Here is an 18,947-nt window from a genome sequence, read left to right on the forward strand (position 1 = left end):
CCTGTAAAATTTGAGTCAGAATGTCTGTGTGTAGCACTTAGCCCAGGGTCTGGCAACAGGTAACAGGCTCTCAACTAATAGAAGCCCAATTCTTTCCAGAGAAGCAGGGCATTGGTAGGGAAGGACCTGCATCTCAGCTTTTGGCTGTTGTTGGCTGAACTTCCTCAACCCCTTGTTCTACTTTCCCTGTCTGTTTCAATTTCCCTGCTCCAGTGAGCTCACATGCCTTGTTCTTCGTCCAGTCGGTCAGGACAGGAGTTTACACTTCTGCCCTCTTCCTGGCACTATTAATAGCACATACTGTCTCCTTATCTGGCCAAGTGCTATCGGGCTGTACATACATCAGCTCTTCAGTCGTCAAAGCACCCGCTGCAGTAGGTGCTATCAATTGTCCTTATTTTATGGGTGAGAAAACAGCTTGCAGGCGTCAGGGGAGTAGCCCGAGATTCCAAGGATCTCTTTGCTCTGTGATGACTTGTAGACCCATGCAAACCTATCCTCTGCCTTTGGGTTGGTCAGCTTACTTCTCAAATCCAGCTCCTGAAAATCCTTAGTTCCTATGGCCCTTAGTATGTTTGTTTCCCAGAGCCTTAACCTCTCTCCACTGCTGGGCTGCATCTGCTGGCAGCAGCAGCAGCACTATCTGAAGCCAGGGAGGATTGTCCTGAAACTGGGGGTCATAACTTCCTGCTTTCCCATAAAAATAATTTGAGTGTGACACCATGTTATACAGCTGAGCTAGGGCTTAACAAGTTTAAGAGAAATGCAAGCCGACTTCTGGTGTTTGTGGAGCGATGCAAAGTGTTTGCATTCCTGTTTTCTCCAGGGATCATTGTGCAAGTTTAGGCTCCTTGATTAGCAGGAAGGAGAAATATAGTTTTATCTCAGTTATAGTGCGGATTTACTGAAATAGACATGTCACAGAGTGGACGGGAGGAGTGCAAGACAGACAGGAGCAGCTCGTCCCTCCTCAAGCCATTTGGATTGATCTGGGACAACCTCTCCTCTGTTCACACTCCTTAAACTATTGCAAAATAATTTGACCTCCTTTTCTTGTGTGTGTGTATGTGGGGGGGGGGGGGGGCAGGGAGGAGACCAGAGGTCAACCTCAATATCATTCCTTAGATGCCATTTACCTTGTTTTTGAGACAGGGTCTCTTGCTTGCTTGGGGCTTTCCAGTCATGCTGGTTTGCTGGCTGTCAGCAAACCCCAGAGGTCTGCCTGTCTTCAGTTCCCTATCTCTGGAATTATAAGCATGTTCCACTACACTGGCTTTTTCATCTGGTTTCTGGGGACCAAGCGTAGGTCTTCATTCTTGCAAGGCAAACACTTTACTAACTCAGCTCCTCCCGTCCCCTTTTCTCTGAACTTGCACCTCACTCTCCTCTCTGAAGAACATAGAATGGCAAGGCTGGTTGATTTATCTCCTCCGTCTTGGTGATATAGTGATTGTCCTGTCCCCATAGGTAAAACCCCAGAGGAAGTGTTAAAGAAATATCTGCAGAAGGTCCGGCATCCCCCAGAAGAGGTGAGTTCAGGGGGCATAGGGTAGGGTTCACTTTCTCAACCACCAAGTGCATGTCCTCTGTCCCCATGTTCCGCAGGATGTGGCAGGTGCTGTGTTCTCAGTCTGGCTGGCACAGGGCAGATTTAGCTGATGCCATCACTTCAAGGTTCAAGGTTTCCAGCCCCATTTAGCAGAATTCTAAACGATTCTAAGCTGCTTTCCATGCTTGTCTGAGTTTAAGCTAAACAGTGTGCCAAGCTCTGTGAACTCCCTTTAGAATGGATTTGATATGGACCAGAGTTTCTCATCTGAAATGATTTGCCCCTGAGGGAACATGTGGCCTTGTGTGGGGATTCCCTGGGTTGTGGTGATTGACTAGGGAGTGTGCTGCTAACATTTAGTGGGTAGAAACCAGAGAAACTTCTGAGCACCCCGTAAGGCCTGGAACAGTACCCACAGCAAAGACTTTCCCTGCCACAGTCAACAGTCATAGATTTATTTAGATACAAGCCCCCTCTAATTTGAAATATAATATCCTTTCAGACATGCGGCGTAAGCAAAGATTTTCATGATATCTTTTGACAAGCAGCTGGAAGACACCAAGGAAGAGCAATGTAGCGTCAAGATTATAATGTAGTCAGTGAGCCCAAATTGTCAAGTATAAGAATGATTTGAGGAATTTCTCTGCTGTGTAAAGCAAGACAGCACTATATTTAGAAACCGGCCCCACCAAACACAGCATCCCTGATGTGTGGACTTTCTAGAAGAGGGGTGAACCACTCATCTGATGCCTGCCATCATCCAGGAACTATTATACCCTGGTTGTCCTGGCTGGGTGAGAGTTGATGCCTCTCTGTTCTTCACCTTCCAGGACTGTACCATCTGTATGGAGCGCCTCACAGCCCCTTCTGGCTACAAGGGCCCACAACCTACTGTCAAGCCTGACTTGGTGGGGAAGCTGTCCAGGTGTGGCCACATCTACCACATCTACTGCCTGGTGGCCATGTACAACAATGGGAACAAGGTTAGTATCTGCGGCGGTGGGGGGAGTCAGCCACGGTTTGTTCCTAGGTGTCCTTGTTCTCTCATAAAATGGTTTAGATCATGTAACAGGTACTCCAGGTATATTTGATACTTATTGCTGTTACAAACTTCTGGCAAAAGTAGTTTAAAGAAGTAAGGGTTTATTTTGTCTCACAGTTGAAGACAGCCGTATGGTGAGGAAGTCGTGGTGGTGGGAGGAGCTTGAAGGAGCTGGTCCATGTGTAGGTAGGAGGCAGAGAGTGACGGATGCCGGTGCTCAGCTCACATTCCCCTTTTTATCTAGTTCAGGACTTCAGCCCATAGAATGGAGATCATTTAGATGGCTACAGCACATTCTAGAAACATGTCCCTCACAGACGTGCCCAGAGGTATGTTTCCATAGTGAATCTAAATTCCATCAAGTCGACAAGCAGGATTAACCTTCCCATCAGGGCAACAGGAATGAGCATTTTCACTGTTTTCTTCTTTGCTGTTTTCAGGATTAATTAGCCCCCACATTGCAAAATCTGTCTTCATTTGGGCTAAGCTTCTCCTCTTCTCTAGTTTGGGTTGTATGTATGGTGGTCTAGCAGAGGTGAGCTTTGTCTATGAAGATTCTTTGGAAAATGGTCCACAGCTGAGTGACGTGGGTTCCCATCAGTAAAGGGGGCCTTCATCACAGTTCCACACCCAGAGTGAGAATGTGTTCATTTATAACACTGTACGTGGACTCCCAATAGCTTTTATTCTTCATGCGAGTGACTTAAGTTGAAATTCATCTTTGAACAATGGCAAAACACTTAGATTGTCCCAGCAAAGGTGTTGTCAGTGTACCTGGTAATCCCTGCTGTTAGCATCGATTGTTGGAGTATGAGACTAGGCCTCTTCCATTATCTCCCATCATAGTTTCACATAGCTGGGTGTTTCTCTAAGTGACAGTTTTCGCTTTTCAGTATCTGGGCTTTTCGAAGTCATTGACTTGCATTCTTGCCCATGTCTGGACCCACCATCACCCGCTTCTTTTGGGTTTGAGAATTACTCATGTCTCTGGACTCACCAGCTCACAAGTCTGAGATTTATTTCCATGGTGCCACTCAGCTTCTAACTCACCCAAGAACATGTCTGGATTTTTTAGGGGTCTTGTGTAGTGGGGGATGAAACAGTAGCTGTTCCCCACCCCGTGTGTGTGTGTGTGTGTGTGTGTGTGTGTGTGTGCGCGTGCGCGCTCACATGTACATGAGGAGGCTGGAGGACACCCTCTGGTATTATCTCTAGAACACTACCTACCTCTTTTGAGACAAGGATGTCTTGTTGCTCACGAATTAGGCTAGGGTGGCTGGCCACCAAGTGCCAGGGATCCTCTTGTCTCCATCTCTCCAGCACCAGGTTTCAAGTGAATGTCCCCACTTCTGGCATTGTAGGGATCAAACTCAATGACTGTAAACAAGCTGCTTTCCTTCTGTGCCAACCTTCCAGATCAATGACTACTTCACACATGTTATGACTGTTATTCACAATTGTATCTCTGTTTTATTATGGCTTTCATTTCCCCCTTTCATCTTTACATAGGGTTGGATGGCTAACCTCGTCATCTTGCTTGGTGTCCAGATGTCCTTTGTCATTGGTGAAGTGAAAGAGTCCATGTCCCCTTTCATAACCAAGGGCTGAAATCTTTTATGAGAGCCTGACCATTTCAGAGATCTTTTGGAGATTTTGGGGTGTCTTAGCACATTTGTTCCCCTTTGGATGACTCTCCCGAGACTGCCCAGTCATTCCATGTATGTCTGGAGGGCTCTAAACATGTTTCTCAAGCATGCCTTTTGCTCTCCCTCTCAAGAGTACTTTGAAGCATTTTTATTCTCTTAAGCACATTGAAGCATGGGAGAGAATGGACTCATTCGCCCTAGGCCATAAAGCAAATTAAGGCTAGTGGAAAAAGCGGGACCCTGGTTTCAGAGGGTGATGACTATGAATATTAGCTGTTATTTAAAGCAAGTCAACCGTGGATGGAAACATGCCTAAATATCTCTAAGAGTGTCTCATCTCCTTCTTCCTAAAATCTCCAGGTGTCTGTCCGCCAGGGCCTTGGTCCCAGCTGCCCAGCATCATGTTCTGCATACATGCTTGCTGCCCGTGCTTGCTTCCTTCCCAGTTACTCCCCTTCCTTCTCTCAGAACCTGACAGTTCCCTATGCTGCCTGGGACCTCTTGCAGGTTATTATTAGCCCTATCAGGTGACTCTTCACCAGATCCTGCTATGAAACTACAACCGTTTACATTACTGTCTCCACAACCAACATTCAATTTCTGTGGTTGTCAGAATTCTTTGTGGGTTTGTGATGAGGCAAACCGTGGCCACAAGCACATGAGGTGTGGATGGAAGAAGTCTGTCACTGAGGGCAAGCCCTGCTTGTGTATATCATGTAGCCTCTGTGTGTGTCCACCTCTATCCCTCCCTCCCTCACCTCCTTTTCTTCCTGCCCTTCACACCTACTGGCTGCCATCACATCCCTCCACCAATTGCTTAATCTACTGAGGAGGTCTAGCCAGTCACTCTACAAAAGCTCCCCAGGGAGAAACCAGTTCCTTAACCCATGAGCCTTGAGGGACAAACTTGTCATGACCTGCTGTGTGGTGTAGGGCAGAGACTGGGGAGATTTAGGGACTTCATTGGAATTCCAGCCCTTGCTGGTGGCAAGTACTTCCCTCTTGATGTCCCTCAACTTCCTTTTCTCTGGGGGAATCTCAGTTCCTTCCCCGCTGGAGCCAATTTATAACTGTTTCTAAGAGCCTTGTTTTTTTTGTGTGTGTTTTTTTTGTTTGTTTTTGTTTTTTGTTGTTTTGTTTATTTGCTTGTGACAGGGTTTCTCTGTGCTGCACTGGCTGTCTTAGAACTTGCTCTGTAGACCAGGCTGGCCTCACATTCTCAGAGATCCACCTGCCTCTGCCTCCTGAGTGCTGGAATTAAAGGCATGCGCCACCACCGCCCAGCAAGAACTATTTTCCTTAAAGTCATTTTTGTTCTTTTCCAACACAGGACCCAGGCATTAGTCTCTCCACAGATATGAGCACACTGATAGCATTTAAATATGACATAGGCTAAACATTTTCTCTACGTATCTCACTTAACTTTCATTAGCACAGTGAAAGAGGAAGTTTATATTTCTTGTTCTGCAAGGAAATGGAGACAAATTAACTTGTCCAAGGCTTCAAGGTAAAGTTGAGACTCAAATCTAGAAAGATTTACTTCAGAATTCTACTCTGAACCTTCTAGGCTGCCAGTTCTGACTCGGTGGGCCTGATGTGGGGTCCCACAGTTTCCCGGGTGAGTCCGGAACTCAGCTCTAAAGCAGTTACCATGTGTTCTACCCATATAGGTATTAGTTAAATTGTGATTCCCCTTGTAGGCTTCCTGCCCTGGTTAGCGCTTCCTCTCAAGGACCAGTGTCTCATCTGTGCGCCTCAGTTGCTTGAGCCATTTTCTTCCTTATATTTTAGAGAAAGCCAAAATAGCCTAGGTAGCTTGAGAGGGCTTCAGGCCTGTTATTGGTTGGGTGAGTTTTGTCTGTTGAGGCCTTGGTCTCTGGTGCCTTAGGAGGCTGAAGGAAAGGTCATGACCGAAGCAGTTTCCTAATTTGACTGAAGTGCAACTTGTTTCCTTAGGATGGGAGTTTGCAGTGTCCAACATGTAAGACCATTTATGGTGTCAAGACAGGCACCCAGCCTCCAGGAAAGATGGAGTACCACCTCATTCCACACTCCTTGCCTGGCCACCCGGACTGCAAGACCATCCGAATTATCTACAGTATCCCACCTGGCATTCAGGTGAGCCCGCCCTTGGATGGTGCCGTTTATGATTGCAACTGTGAGTGTTTGTGGGTAAAATGTTAGACTAGGAAAAACCTCCTTTCCATCCTTGTCCCGGTCCTGCGTCTCACGCCCCCTGGCTCCCCCTTCACCACCATTGTTCTTAATTTTCTGTATCCTTCCAGCATTCTTTGTATCTACTCCGTGCAGACCACATCCTCCCCTCCCATATTTGCACAAAGAGCTACATTTAGGCGCATTGTTTCACACTCTGCTTCTTTCAGCTAACAATATGGACCTTAGATTTTTTTTCTGTGTTCATATAAAATGTCCTCATTCTTTCTTACATCTGTGTAATAATCCAGTCTATACATAATGTATTTCAACATCTCCACTCGCTGTTTAGATTGTGGTCTTCTGCTTGAGCAGATATGGCTATCACTAATAACATAGTACACCCATGACCACGTCTGTAGGATAAGTTCCTGGAAGCAGAATTTCTTGATCAGACAGTTATTTGCATTAAAAAAAAAATAGATGGTTCTGCCTGGCTTTGTCTTTGGTGGCATTTCTTTCCTCTCTGGTTCAGGAACATTCTGGGTAATAATCCCATGAGTCAGTGCGACGTGGCCCTTCCCTCATACAGGGGAGCCTTTCCTCGGTGTTCTTGGGAGCAGACTGGACTCATCCCTTAGCCAACATTGCTTAGCTCATTCTCTCTCACCCCCATCCGTGTCTTCCTGCTTGTCTTTGGTCTGACAATGTTTGCCTGTCGGTTACGCCCAGGTGTGTGTTAGGTACGGGTGAAACAGTGTTAGAATTGGTTCAGCCTTTGATCCCTTGAAGCCAGTGGGGTCAGGAGGACGGTAAACAAATACATGGCAAAGTGCTTCCAATGTTATGTCTTATGAGGAAGTAAAACAGGGAAGTGTGATAGTTCATAAAACACACATCTTCCCTGGGGCACGTGGGAGCCAGGCAGAGTAAGATAATCACCTCTCCCTTCTGATCTGGAGAGCAGAGACAGATCTGCACCACTGATGAAAGTGACACAGATGGGGGGGTGGGGTGCGGGGCTTCAAAGTCTCATGACCCCGGGTCCCACTTCCTGTCTTCCAGCTGCCTCCGTTTTTTTCATCTGTACTGCTGGGAATCTGCTAGGCAGAGAGCCAAGTGGGGGAGATCTGTCCGAGTGCACTTCTCAGGACCCACTACTACCAAAGGGCTCAGGACCTGGCTTCCTGCTCTCTGATTGGCTGAGATGTTAGGGTGAGGAAGAGGTGCTTATGTGTGGTCTCTCTGGAAGCTGGGAGGAGACTTTCTGGTGCAGGGCACTCTCTAGTGAAGCCATGAAAGACAAAGAATTGTCTGCATCTGTACTCTGTACATTTTTATCTGGAGGAGGTAACAATTGTTGAGAAAAATTGCATGTTTATGGACAGTAGAATATACTCAGTTAGGAGGTTGGGAGCTGAGACTTATGAAAGGCAGGGAAGAAGGAACCTGATGAGGTTCTAGGGGACAGGTCCCAAAAGGCCTTAAATGTGCGGGCCGCGCACGGAGACTGGCTATGAGGAGCCCCTGGAGACTGCTTGTATGATTAGGATTAGGAAACATCATGTAAATTTGTAGTGGCATTTCAATTGTATTTTAATAAATAAAGCTTGCCTGGGGATCAGGAGTAAAACAGTTAGGCGGTGGTAACACACACCTTTAATCCCAGTATCCGCACTAGTTACCATAGAAACCGGGCAGTGCATGCCTTTAATCCCAGTGGTGCACACCTTTAATCCCAGAACTAGAGAGGAATATAAGACAAGAGGAGACAGCTCTAAGTCACATTCTCATTCTGGATCGCCATTGAGGTTGAGGTGAGAGCCAGTGGCTGGCTGCTTTGCTTTCCGGATCTTCAGGTTGAACCCCAATTTCTCTCTGTGAGTTTTTATTAATCGTGCGTCAGTAATTGGCATTATGCTTTAAGAGGCCAGTGTGACTTAAGAACAGGAGATGAGTAGAAATAAGACCACTGCAACATTTCAGGCTCCCCCATAAAGGGAGGGCCAGGGTAAGAAAGTAAGATGTGGTTGGCTATTGCTCAGGGGAGACTTACAGAATGATTCTGGGGCAGCTGCCGCAGTGGTAGGGAAGAATGGAAACGTGGGAGTGGGCTGGCAAGATGGCTCATTTGTAAGGATGCTGCTGCCAATTTTGACAACCGAGAGCCAGTCCCGATAAACCAAGTTCAGTCCCTGAACTCCATGAGTGGAAGGAAAGAGCTGACTCCTGCAGGTTGCCCTCTGACCTCCATACATGCACTGTGGAACACAAATACACACTAAAAAGAAAATGAAAAAAGCCCAGCAGGGGTCAAAAGATCGAGGAGGTGGGGCATCCATTGAGAATGCCACACTTTTTTTTTTTTTTTTTTTTTTTTTTTTTTTGGTTTTTCGAGACAGGGTTTCGCTGTAGCTTTGGAGCCTGTCCTGGAACTAGCTCTTGTAGACCAGGCTGGCCTCGAACTCACAGAGATCCGCCTGCCTCTGCCTCCCGAGTGCTGGGATTAAAGGCGTGCGCCACCACCGCCCGGCGAGAATGCCACACTTTTAAGTCTCCAGAATCAAGGGAGAGAGAAAGCCTCTGCAGAGGGGCCAATGCTGCCTATTCAGGGCCCCAGCACCTCCAGGAACACTCTGGCTTGTGAGCGGAAATAATCTCTAAACAGTCAGATGCTCTGCAGACTCACTACTTTTGAGTCAGTGGCAAGATGTTCAGTGTTGTGTCCCTTGAAGCTCCAGGGACAGTGCAGGCTTGGGCTTCGCTGAGCTGAGATCTTCAAGCTCCACTTTCACTGCAGAAAGTGAGTCCCTTTGGGAGAAGCTTTGGGCCCGGCTGAGGCAGAGTCGTGACTGCTTTACCTGGCGACAGGCCCAGACTGCACAGCCTGACTGGGTCAGTGCCACTCAGGCTGAGCTGGACGCACACACAGCAGCCCCAGGCATCAGAGAAGCAGTCAGAGCTGTGGTCAGGCTTGGTCCCTCAGTGAGGAAGCCTACCTTAGAGGAGTGTGGCCCTGGGGAGGCCGCACATTTGTAGAGATTTATTCTGAATGTGAAGTCAAGTCTGTCAGACTCTTTTACTCCGAAGGAACCTCACTGCTTCCTTTGGCTCACAGTGACATTTGTTTATCTTTTAACATTTTTTGTATGATCAAAATAAAAAACTGTATACAGATACAGAATTCCCAAGTAATAAATAAAAGCATACTTTAAAATTTTTTAGTGTTTTTACTCTTTGGCATCTTTTATACATGTGCACACTGAGTTTGAGTGTTTTCAACCCCTGTTGCCCTCACACCCCTCCCTCTCGCCTACCAAAATCCTGTCCCCCGACAGCCCCTCTCCTTTTTCTGAGCCAGTGAGTTTAATTTCATTCATTCACTCATTTGCTCACCCGATACCCAGCTGGCAGGCGTTTATCGATCTGCGGGAGGGTGTGTGCCAACAGTTGCATAGTACTGTCAGTATTGTGTGGCTTGCACTCACAATGAGCTTTAACTAAGGTTCTACTTCCAAGGGGGTCAGGAATGTTCAGAAATGATAGACGGGCATGTGTATAGGTGGAAAGTTGTCTTACCAACCTCCGTAAACTTCTCGTAGGGACCAGTGACTCTGATGAGCCCTGTGATAGCTCTGTCAGTGTCGCACAATTTAGAATCACCCAGCAAGAGAATCCCATGAAGGACTGTATAGATTGGTTTATAGGTGTGCCTGTGGGGGATTTTCTCAATTGCATTAGTTGAGGTGGGAAGACCTGCCCACTGTGAGTGACATCATTCCCTAGGAAAGGGGGCTCTGTCATGCAGAAGAGCAGAGGGGGTGAGACTGCTGTGCATGTATTATGCTATTGCTCTGTGCTCTTGACTGTGGGTCAGTGTGACTGCCTGCTTCAAGTTCTCGCTACTTTGACTTCCCCACAAGGATGGACTGTAACCTGTAATTGTGAGCCAAATAAGCTCCCTTTCCCTTAAATTCTTTGGTCGGGATATTTTGCCATATTAACAAAAATGAGACTCAGACAGACACTAATGGGGAAGCCTCTTACCTTGTTCTTTTTTGCTGTAGCTATAACAGAATCTCTGAGCTGAGTGATTTTTTTTTTAAAAGAGGTTAATGTAACTCATGGTTCTAGAGCATGGGAAGTCCGAAAGTTGTGCCTGGTAGCGTTGGGCAAATGGGAGCAAATAGAAAGCAGATGTGTTCAGAAGAGGAGGACACAAGGAGCCGCCTTGCTTTGTAAGCAGCCTGCTTTCACAACATCAGTCAGTCCCCTGAGAGCAAGACGAGAACTCTCCGAAGAAAGGCATTCATCCCTCCGACAGCCTCATCACCGCTTACACGCCACAGCTGCCCACAAGGCTGCAATGGAGGCCAAATTCCAGCAAGAGTACCCTAGCATCTGGGTTCAGACTCCGTTCTCTGTTCATGTCTTTCCCACTCGGTGTCCTGAGATGACTTGCATAATAAAGTATTGGGTGATGATAGTTTAAGTGCCTCAAGATTTTCGGTCCTGAACATTGCACTCGGTGTTGTTGAATAAGGAAGCAAAACCCATGAAGACCAAGGAGAAGATCATGCGAAAAACTCTGACCGCATGGCTTGTAGCTCAGAGAACTTTATTATTTCGAGTAATTGGTTTGAAAGTCCGGTGCACAAGCCTCAGAAAACATAGGATTAAGTCAGTTTGGGCAAAGGCAATAATGTCTCGCAGCCAGTTAGCTTCTGTGGGCTGTGGTCTTCACCATTCATAAAACAGTAGAATAGGTGGTGTTGGTACTGATGCTGATATAATTTCCTGTGCTCTTTCTGAAGATCGGCCCCAAACTCACAGAGCATGGGCAGCACCCCTTAAGGGGGTGCTCCAAATCACTCCTGCCAAAGGGGAATTCTATGTGGTCCAGCAGGGAGCTAGCAGCTGCGGGCCAAACTCAGGTCACATAATGTTGACAACTTAGACTGAGCATTTTTTTTTTAAATTTGTTATTATTATTTTGGGGGTGGGAGGGTTGTCCTCTGCCTGAACTCTGTGGCTCTTGTTATTGTCCCACCAAGCCTGAACTAGCTTCTCATCAGAAATGTTTTGCAAGATGCCTTTGTTTTCTTTCTGCTTTCAGGGACCAGAACATCCAAATCCTGGGAAGAGCTTCAGCGCCCGTGGCTTCCCACGACATTGTTACCTTCCAGACAGCGAGAAAGGGAGAAAAGTAAGAGCAGATGTTCTATAGTAGGGATGGGGGTTGATTTTGCTTTTCTGCAATGCACAGAGAAGAGGGACCTGGTTTAACTGTGTATATGCAGTAGTGAGGTCATATTGGAGTATACCATTGGTAAGAATTGGTATCATTAGGATGTTTTATTTGATTTTTTTTTTTAAATCTCTTTCTCTGTGTGTGTTACATGTGTATGATATCTGTGGGATTTCAGACACTCATATTCCACGGTATACATATGGAAGTCCAAGGACAACTTTCAGGAGTTAGTTCTCACCTTGTGCTTTGAGGCAGGGCCTCTCTTGTTTCTTGCTGCTGCGTTGCCTACTACAGACTAGCTGGCCTGAAAGCTTCCAGGTGATTCTTCTGTCACTACCACCCATCTCTTCACAGCAGTGCTGGGATTCTGATGTGAACCACTGCACCCAGCTTTTAACGTGGGTTCTGGGGATTCAAACTCAGGTCATCAAGCATGCATAGTGCTTTCGCCCACAGAGTCATCTCACCAGCCTGATAAGAATACTTTTGCAGATAGTTGGGAGTGGAATGGTTTCTTCTCCTCTCCTCTGAGTAATACTGGCAATAATTCACCTATGTTAGGATCTTTAGCCAGAGCCCTGCTGTTTTAAAGCTGGTCCTGGGGAAACACTAGTGTTAACTCCTAAGAGCACACCAGAAACTCAGAACTGGAACCTATTTCATCTTCTCGGGATCCCTGGTTGATCTAATCTGAGCACTCTTGAAAGCATGAGCAGAGTATGCTGGGATCTTTGTTGGTGGGAAATTATTTTGTTTGTTTTCTGGATATCTCGTAATTCATCATCAAGACTTCTCAATATTTTACTTGGAAGGACTGGATTTTCAGAGTCTTGCCTGATGTCAAGAGGGCTAAGAACATTAGTCTTGGGGACATATTGGGGAAATGTAAGAGGCATGCTTTTTTAGTCAGCCTACTCAACACATGTCTGTCTTTCTACATTTCCAGTGTTAATGGCTATGTTGCTGCGGTGGGTTTAAAGCTTGAGCATATGCGAGCGTGTTTGAGTTCCAGCAAAGTGCCACAGACCATAGAGTGGCTCATAAACAGCAGATGTTTATTTCTTGTAGTACTGGGGTCTAGGAGGTCCAAGATCAAGGTGCTGGCAGAGTCAGAATCTGGCAAAGGTTCACTTCCTGCTCATAGACAAAGCCTCTTCTCTCTGTGTCCTCAACAGGGAGAGAGGGCAAAAATTCTCTTCCCAGTCCCTTTTTATTAGAGTGTTGATCTCATTCATTGGCATTCATGTTTGTGACTTAATGAACCTCAGAAAGCCCCATATTCTAATGTTTACTTTGGAGGTGGTGATGAGAAGTTCACATGAATTTAGGGGGTGCATAAGCACTTACCCCCAGACTCCCCATGTGTCTTCCCGTTTTGGAAGCCAGACTGAAGAATTTCCAAGAAATGTAAATGAGACCATAGAGTGGTCCTACAGGACCTCTGACAGGATTCCAATTGATAAGGAAAACGCTAGACCATAGGGATACAGGAAGGCAAGATGTCTTCACAGTAAACAAAATGAGCAGTTTGAGAGTCCCAGAAAATAGGAAAAGATTCCTGCTCAAGCTTGTGTACATGCACCCCTTAATCCTGGCTTATTGCTATTTTAAAATTCTTATTTGAAAATATGCCTGTGCAAAAGAAATGTCTCTGTGTGTGCAGCCTTTACACCAAATGTAAATTGTCCTGGAATTATTCATTCTCAGCTGCCCAGAGATTTCAACCCGACTCCAAAGTGGAGGCTTCCATTTCCCCCTCCTGTCTCCTAATACGCCCTATCTTTCCATAGGGCTTCAGTGTCACGGGGTGTGGGTATATTCTGTCCTTCCAACAAGGAAAAGAATAACAAGGACAACACCAAGAAAGATGCACGAGGGCCCTGTCCTCAAACTGAAGTGAGAACTAAGGCAGCCAACTGTTCTCCACCAAGAGACAAATTTCTGTGCCTCAGCCCGAGATCTGCAGCTGAATGTCCCCACTGTGAAGTCTGCTGTTCGGACTGCAGTCATGGGCTGGGAGTGTGGTTCAGGGGGTAGAATACTGCCTAGAATGTGGGCAACCCTGGCTTTCATCCTCAGCACTTATAACCGAACACCTTACACTTGCCTGTAGTCTCAGTGCTGAACCTGTTAAGTTTGAGGCCATGCAGGGATGAGTGATACTGTCTCAAACAAGCACCCGACTACACCCACATGGCTGAAGGCTACCCTCTTTCTAGACCTTCCTCTTTGTGTAGCAGCAGACCTCAAACCCTTGGAAGCCAGACTGTGCACAGTCACCGTCTTGAATTCATGCTTTCAGTGACCAAATACACTCGGCTCATTCCTCCCCGCATTGCCTTTCCAGCCTCTTACTCCTCTGCTAGTCCTACAGGAGGCTGCCTCATTTTTTTTTTCTTGACACCATGTCAGTTATCCCAAAATACAATTTCTGGCATCATGTGCCTTTGTTTAAAAGTAATTAATTTTTCAAGCAGCACATGATGCCTCAATGGCCTTTCCCTGCCTTCTTTACAAGGAATACTTGTCTTGACTTAGCATGAGTCCCCACGGGACAGGATGCATGTAACCCATCTCCTCTCACCAATTCCTTTAGCAATACCATAATTAGTCGGTGCCCTTCATCCCCACAGCTCCATGATCCTAAACGTGGGCTTAGTTGTGGGTTTTTGCAGCTGCGCCATACTTTTTTGTTCTGCCCTTCCCAGTGATTCAGTGAGAGACCCCGTCTCAAAAAAGAAAATGGGTGGAGAGCCCTCCAGCAAAACACAGCTCCTCCGGTGGCTTCCGAGTGCGCACACATACAGTTGCATGTTCCCACACATGTGCATATGCTTACGCTACACATGCGCACCATCTTTGGGGTGGGTGATCCTATTGGCATTTTATAGATAAACAAATTAAAGCTCAGAAAGATGTTTGAAGTTGTCGGAAAGTGACAGAGCTGAGATTCACTGTAGAATGCCCAGACTCCAATTTCAAATCTCTTTCTCTTCTTCTGGGTTACTTAGAACATCACGATGAAGGGGCAGGCGGTTGGGGATGTTGGGATGAATCCACCATCTGAAGACCAATACGGAACAACAGCCTGTGGTCTCTCCACTCTGTTGCCCTAGGTTCTGAAGCTGCTTCTGGTGGCCTGGGATCGCCGTCTCATCTTTGCCATTGGAACCTCCAGCACCACGGGCGAGTCCGACACCGTCATCTGGAATGAGGTGCACCACAAGACAGAATTTGGCTCTAATCTCACCGGCCATGGCTACCCAGATGCCAATTACCTGGATAATGTGCTGGCTGAACTAGCTGCCCAGGGTATCTCTGAAGACAGCACTGCCCAGGAAAAAGACTGAGGTGGGGCGGGGGGACCTGAGGGACTACATGGCAGGAAGTGAAGAGAGTCCCCTGGAAGTTGATGCCATGCTTCCTGACTCCCTTGTTTTCTTTCTTGTTCTGTCTCCACCTCGCACCCCTCTTGGTCACAGAAGGAACTAGATTAAGGTGATGTCATTCATAAGCTTTATCCAATACAAACAGGATGTGGGATGAGGGCCATCCCCCCTTTGTCCCCATGGAGTTTTCAGTGCTGGGAAGGCAAGAACCTGCGCCTCTCCTTTCCCCTAAGTTGGGGATGTGGTCAGCACACTTAAGGTATGGGCAGTGTCGAGGCACTCCATACCCTGGCCTTGTGAAGCGGAGATCCCGTGCCTCAGCTGGCTTCTTGCTGCTTCCTCTCTGCTTTGATAGCAGAGTTTCTGCTTTTCCTTTTTCCTCCACTGGAGTCAGGGAGCTCTCACTGTGCAAGACTGGGGAGAGAGGTATAGACTGCTGTGACATCAGAAATTGGATGCCTTGGTGTAGGTTAAAGGAAGCAGTTCATGCCAAGAGGGTCAGAGTCAAAAGCCTCTGGGAGCGTGTTCAGCTCTCAGTGTAGTCCCTGGCTTCTCTGGGCCCTGCCCTCTTCTTCCTCATGCCGTTGACCTGTCCGTAGGCATCTGGTTCTCTCACGTGGATGGAAGGACTCAGGGATTCCTCTCTGGGGTGGCATTGTGTGATGCTGTTTCCAGCCCCTGTCTGATCAAACCAGAGCCTGCATCCCACTGAGCATCTGCACTATCCTCAGGGAGGGGAGCCCATAGCCTTCTTCCCAACTCATCTCAGACCAGCTCAGTTTCATCAAGTCACTGTGAGTTGGAGCCCATACTTGTCTCTGTGTTGTCTGTGTAGGCACTTATGTTTGTGTGGGTGGGTGTGCATCACTGGGCTAGGTTGTTGGGAAAGTCCCATCATGTCTCCGAATTCTCTTTCACATATCAAATCTCAGTTCTGTTGGAGATCCAACAGTGAAGGTGTGGCCCCTCCTTTGAGTTTTCCTACCCTTTACCAGCCCATCTCATGATAAACTTGCACCCTGATATGCACAGACCTGCACATGGGAAGATCAAGAGCTAGATTGACCCTTCTCTTTCTTATTAATATTAGATCAGGGCCAACCTCCATCCAGTCTTGTTTATATAAGAGCTCAGTTCATCTCCATGCAGATTTGCTAATTCAAGGCCAGAGATGCTACCAGTCCTCTTTTCTTCAGCCCCCATCTAATACAGGTTGACCAAAAGCATTGTGGTGGGAACCTCTTTAGTTCATTCCTAACATGGTTAGGAACACATTGTAGTCTTCTCTAACCTACATCTGGGTGTTGTCCCAAGATCCAGTCTGTCCCCAACATCTTCTCACCTTTGACTCCATTAAAGAATGGACTAGGTATCTGGTAAGAGAGAATGAAGAATCAAAAAGGGAAATCAGTATTCCCTTTGGAAGTGGATTCTTTGAACTGTGTTTGGGGAAAGTTCCTCTGAATACTAATTCGAATTTATATAACTCATGTTGTGGATTTGGTGTGTATTTGTGTATGTGTGTGTATATATACATATATACGTCAAATATATGTATATATATTCATATATAACTCTTAAGATTTGAAAGGTTTTGATGCTTGAAGAAGAAACAAAGAGAGAGGAATAAAGCAAGCTTCCACAGTGGTACTTAAGTTGTAACTGGAGTCCACACTTTCACAACACCCTGCTCCAGACATGCCTCCTTTGGGGCCTCCAGCATTGTTGATAAGGCTGTGGCCAGGAGAATCAGTCCAGTTCCCTGGAACATACCGGTACTGAGTTTTCTTTCACTCTACAAATGGCTAATGGAACTGTAATTGCTTCCCACTAGGGGGAGCTGAGGTAGGAGAGAGTGTTTGGCCATCTTTTTCCAAGGCCTTCTATCAGTGGGAGGCCATTTTGTCTTACTTAGCAGACTATGAAGGAGACTGTTGAGTTCACTGAGCCTGGGGAAAGTTTCTGCCATAATAGAGAAAGAAGCATCAGAACTAAATGGAAGACATAGCTCATGGAATTTAAAGTCACACCCATGCCTTTTATCAGGTTAACATATTTCAGAAATTATCAGAGCCTCATTCAGGGCTTACATAGTCATTTTTGCCTTCAGTGCCCTTGGTACCTAACTGGCCCTGCTTCTTGGCAGCAAGGATAGGAAGATAGATGGGAGTCCATGGGTAGGAAAATGAGGCAGCGGGAAGCAAAGAGATAGAAACAGGCTCTGAGCTGTGGAATTGGGCAGTGGGAAATGTTCTCACAAGGCAGAGGAGAGGGGTAGCTCAAGGCAGAAGAAAGAGAACCCAAGAGGACTTCTAAGGGAGTGATTGTTCTAGCGGGGGAAATGAGAGTTAGTCTTCATGCCTTCAAGAATTCCTGCAGAGGACTTTGGAATGGCTGCGCGTCGTTTGCTTTTGCTCTGAGGGGCTACCTCACCCTCATCTTTCAACTCTTTGGGCTGAAGGAAACCTGGAAATTGCAATAGTGTACTGTCAGTCAAAGCGATTGCTTTTACCATGTTCTTTCTCTTATGCCAACCCCAAAAGGTACAGAATGGATTTCAATGCGATTGTGCCCTGGGCACCAGCTACATTGACTACAGTTTTTACCCCAAGAGAAGCTCCAATGTGCTCTGCTGGGCCAAGCAGGGGACCCCATGTTTTTCCTTTCACAGTCTCAGCACCAGCAGCCATGTTCTCTCTGCCTGGGACTCCAGGGATGACAAGTGGGATTTGTCACACCTCATGAGACGCTGGTCCCTTGCAGTTATGTGGTATATCTGTGGTAGTCTGTGCCTTTGTGTTCCATTCCCCTCTCCTTTTGTAAGATTCAGACTTCTCTGTGGTTTTAAACTTGGTCAAAAGTACTTGCCCTGATATTGCACTGTTGTGTGCATGAGAGGATGGAGAGAAGGCTGCCTTGGCTCAAGAAATAATCACTGCCCCCTTTGCTTATTGGTGGTCACTTATATCTCAGTGGGGGTTTCCGGGAGAGGGCTGGTGAAGGTCCAGAGGTCAGGTGTTCAGTTTGTAACTGTTGTGCTTTGAAGTTCTTGGTGTTGCTCCACGAGAGGACATCGCCCCCTGGTGCTCATGAGGTGTATTGCAGAACAATAAACAGCAAATGAACAAGCACAAACTGTGGTTACTCTGAAGGGCCTGCTTTTGGAGAAGTGCTTTGGCACCTGTCTCAGAAGCATGTGGGTTACTTCCTCTATGTGCGAGCAACCTCAGTCCGACTAGCTAGATAAAGGGAAAACCCCTTTATTTTCTAAAACTTTCCACGTCTCTTCTACCCACACATTTGACCCGGCTTGATTCTAGGTTCCCCTCAAAGAGACAAACCACATGGCAAGGGAAATGAGTGTATGAACATTGCGGGGGGGGGGGGGGGAGGTTATTCAGAAAATGGACATTGGCTTCCTGTGTGTGAGGGGTTGTATATGGGGGTGCATATGTGTGAGGGGATGCATATGTGTGAGGGGATGCATGTGTGTGAGGGGCTGCATGTGTGTGAGGGGATGCATGTGTGTGTGAGGGGATGCATGTGTGTGAGGGGATGCATGTGTGTGAGGGGATGCATGTGTGTGTGAGGGGATGCATGTGTGTGAGGGGCTGCATGTGTGTGAGGGGATGCATGTGTGTGTGAGGGGATGCATGTGTGTGTGAGAGGATGCATGTGTGTGAGGGGATGCATGTGTGTGTGAGGGGATGCATGTGTGTGAGGGGATGCATGTGTGTGTGAGGGGATACATATGTGTGTGAGGGGATGCATGTGTGTGAGGGGCTGCATGTGCGTGAGGGGATGCATGTGTGTGTGAGGGGATGCATGTGTGTGTGAGAGGATGCATGTGTGTGAGGGGCTGCATGTGTGTGAGGGGATGCATGTGTGTGTGAAGGGATGTATGTGGGGCTGCATT

The 18,947-nt window shown here is 47.0% G+C and overlaps 1 protein-coding gene across 2 annotated transcripts in view; it reads left to right on the forward strand.

Annotated features, from left to right (window-relative positions):
• The window catches only part of Dtx4 (deltex E3 ubiquitin ligase 4), a 34,977-nt gene extending 16,817 nt beyond the window's left edge, over window positions 1-18,160 (forward strand). For both annotated transcript variants that reach the window (XM_041661995.1, XM_041661994.1), the window contains exons 5-9: window positions 1,468-1,529; window positions 2,380-2,532; window positions 6,194-6,355; window positions 11,508-11,597; window positions 14,759-18,160. In XM_041661995.1, the coding sequence (XP_041517929.1) occupies window positions 1,468-1,529; window positions 2,380-2,532; window positions 6,194-6,355; window positions 11,508-11,597; window positions 14,759-14,992 (701 nt within the window). In that variant the 3' untranslated portion in view covers window positions 14,993-18,160. The remainder of the gene's footprint in view (window positions 1-1,467; window positions 1,530-2,379; window positions 2,533-6,193; window positions 6,356-11,507; window positions 11,598-14,758) is intronic.
• The last annotated feature ends 787 nt before the right edge of the window (window positions 18,161-18,947 follow it).

Source organism: Microtus oregoni, unplaced genomic scaffold (assembly GCF_018167655.1).
Source record: "Microtus oregoni isolate MIOR12 unplaced genomic scaffold, Mior012 000012F_ref0000307, whole genome shotgun sequence".
Lineage (NCBI taxonomy): Eukaryota > Metazoa > Chordata > Mammalia > Rodentia > Cricetidae > Microtus > Microtus oregoni.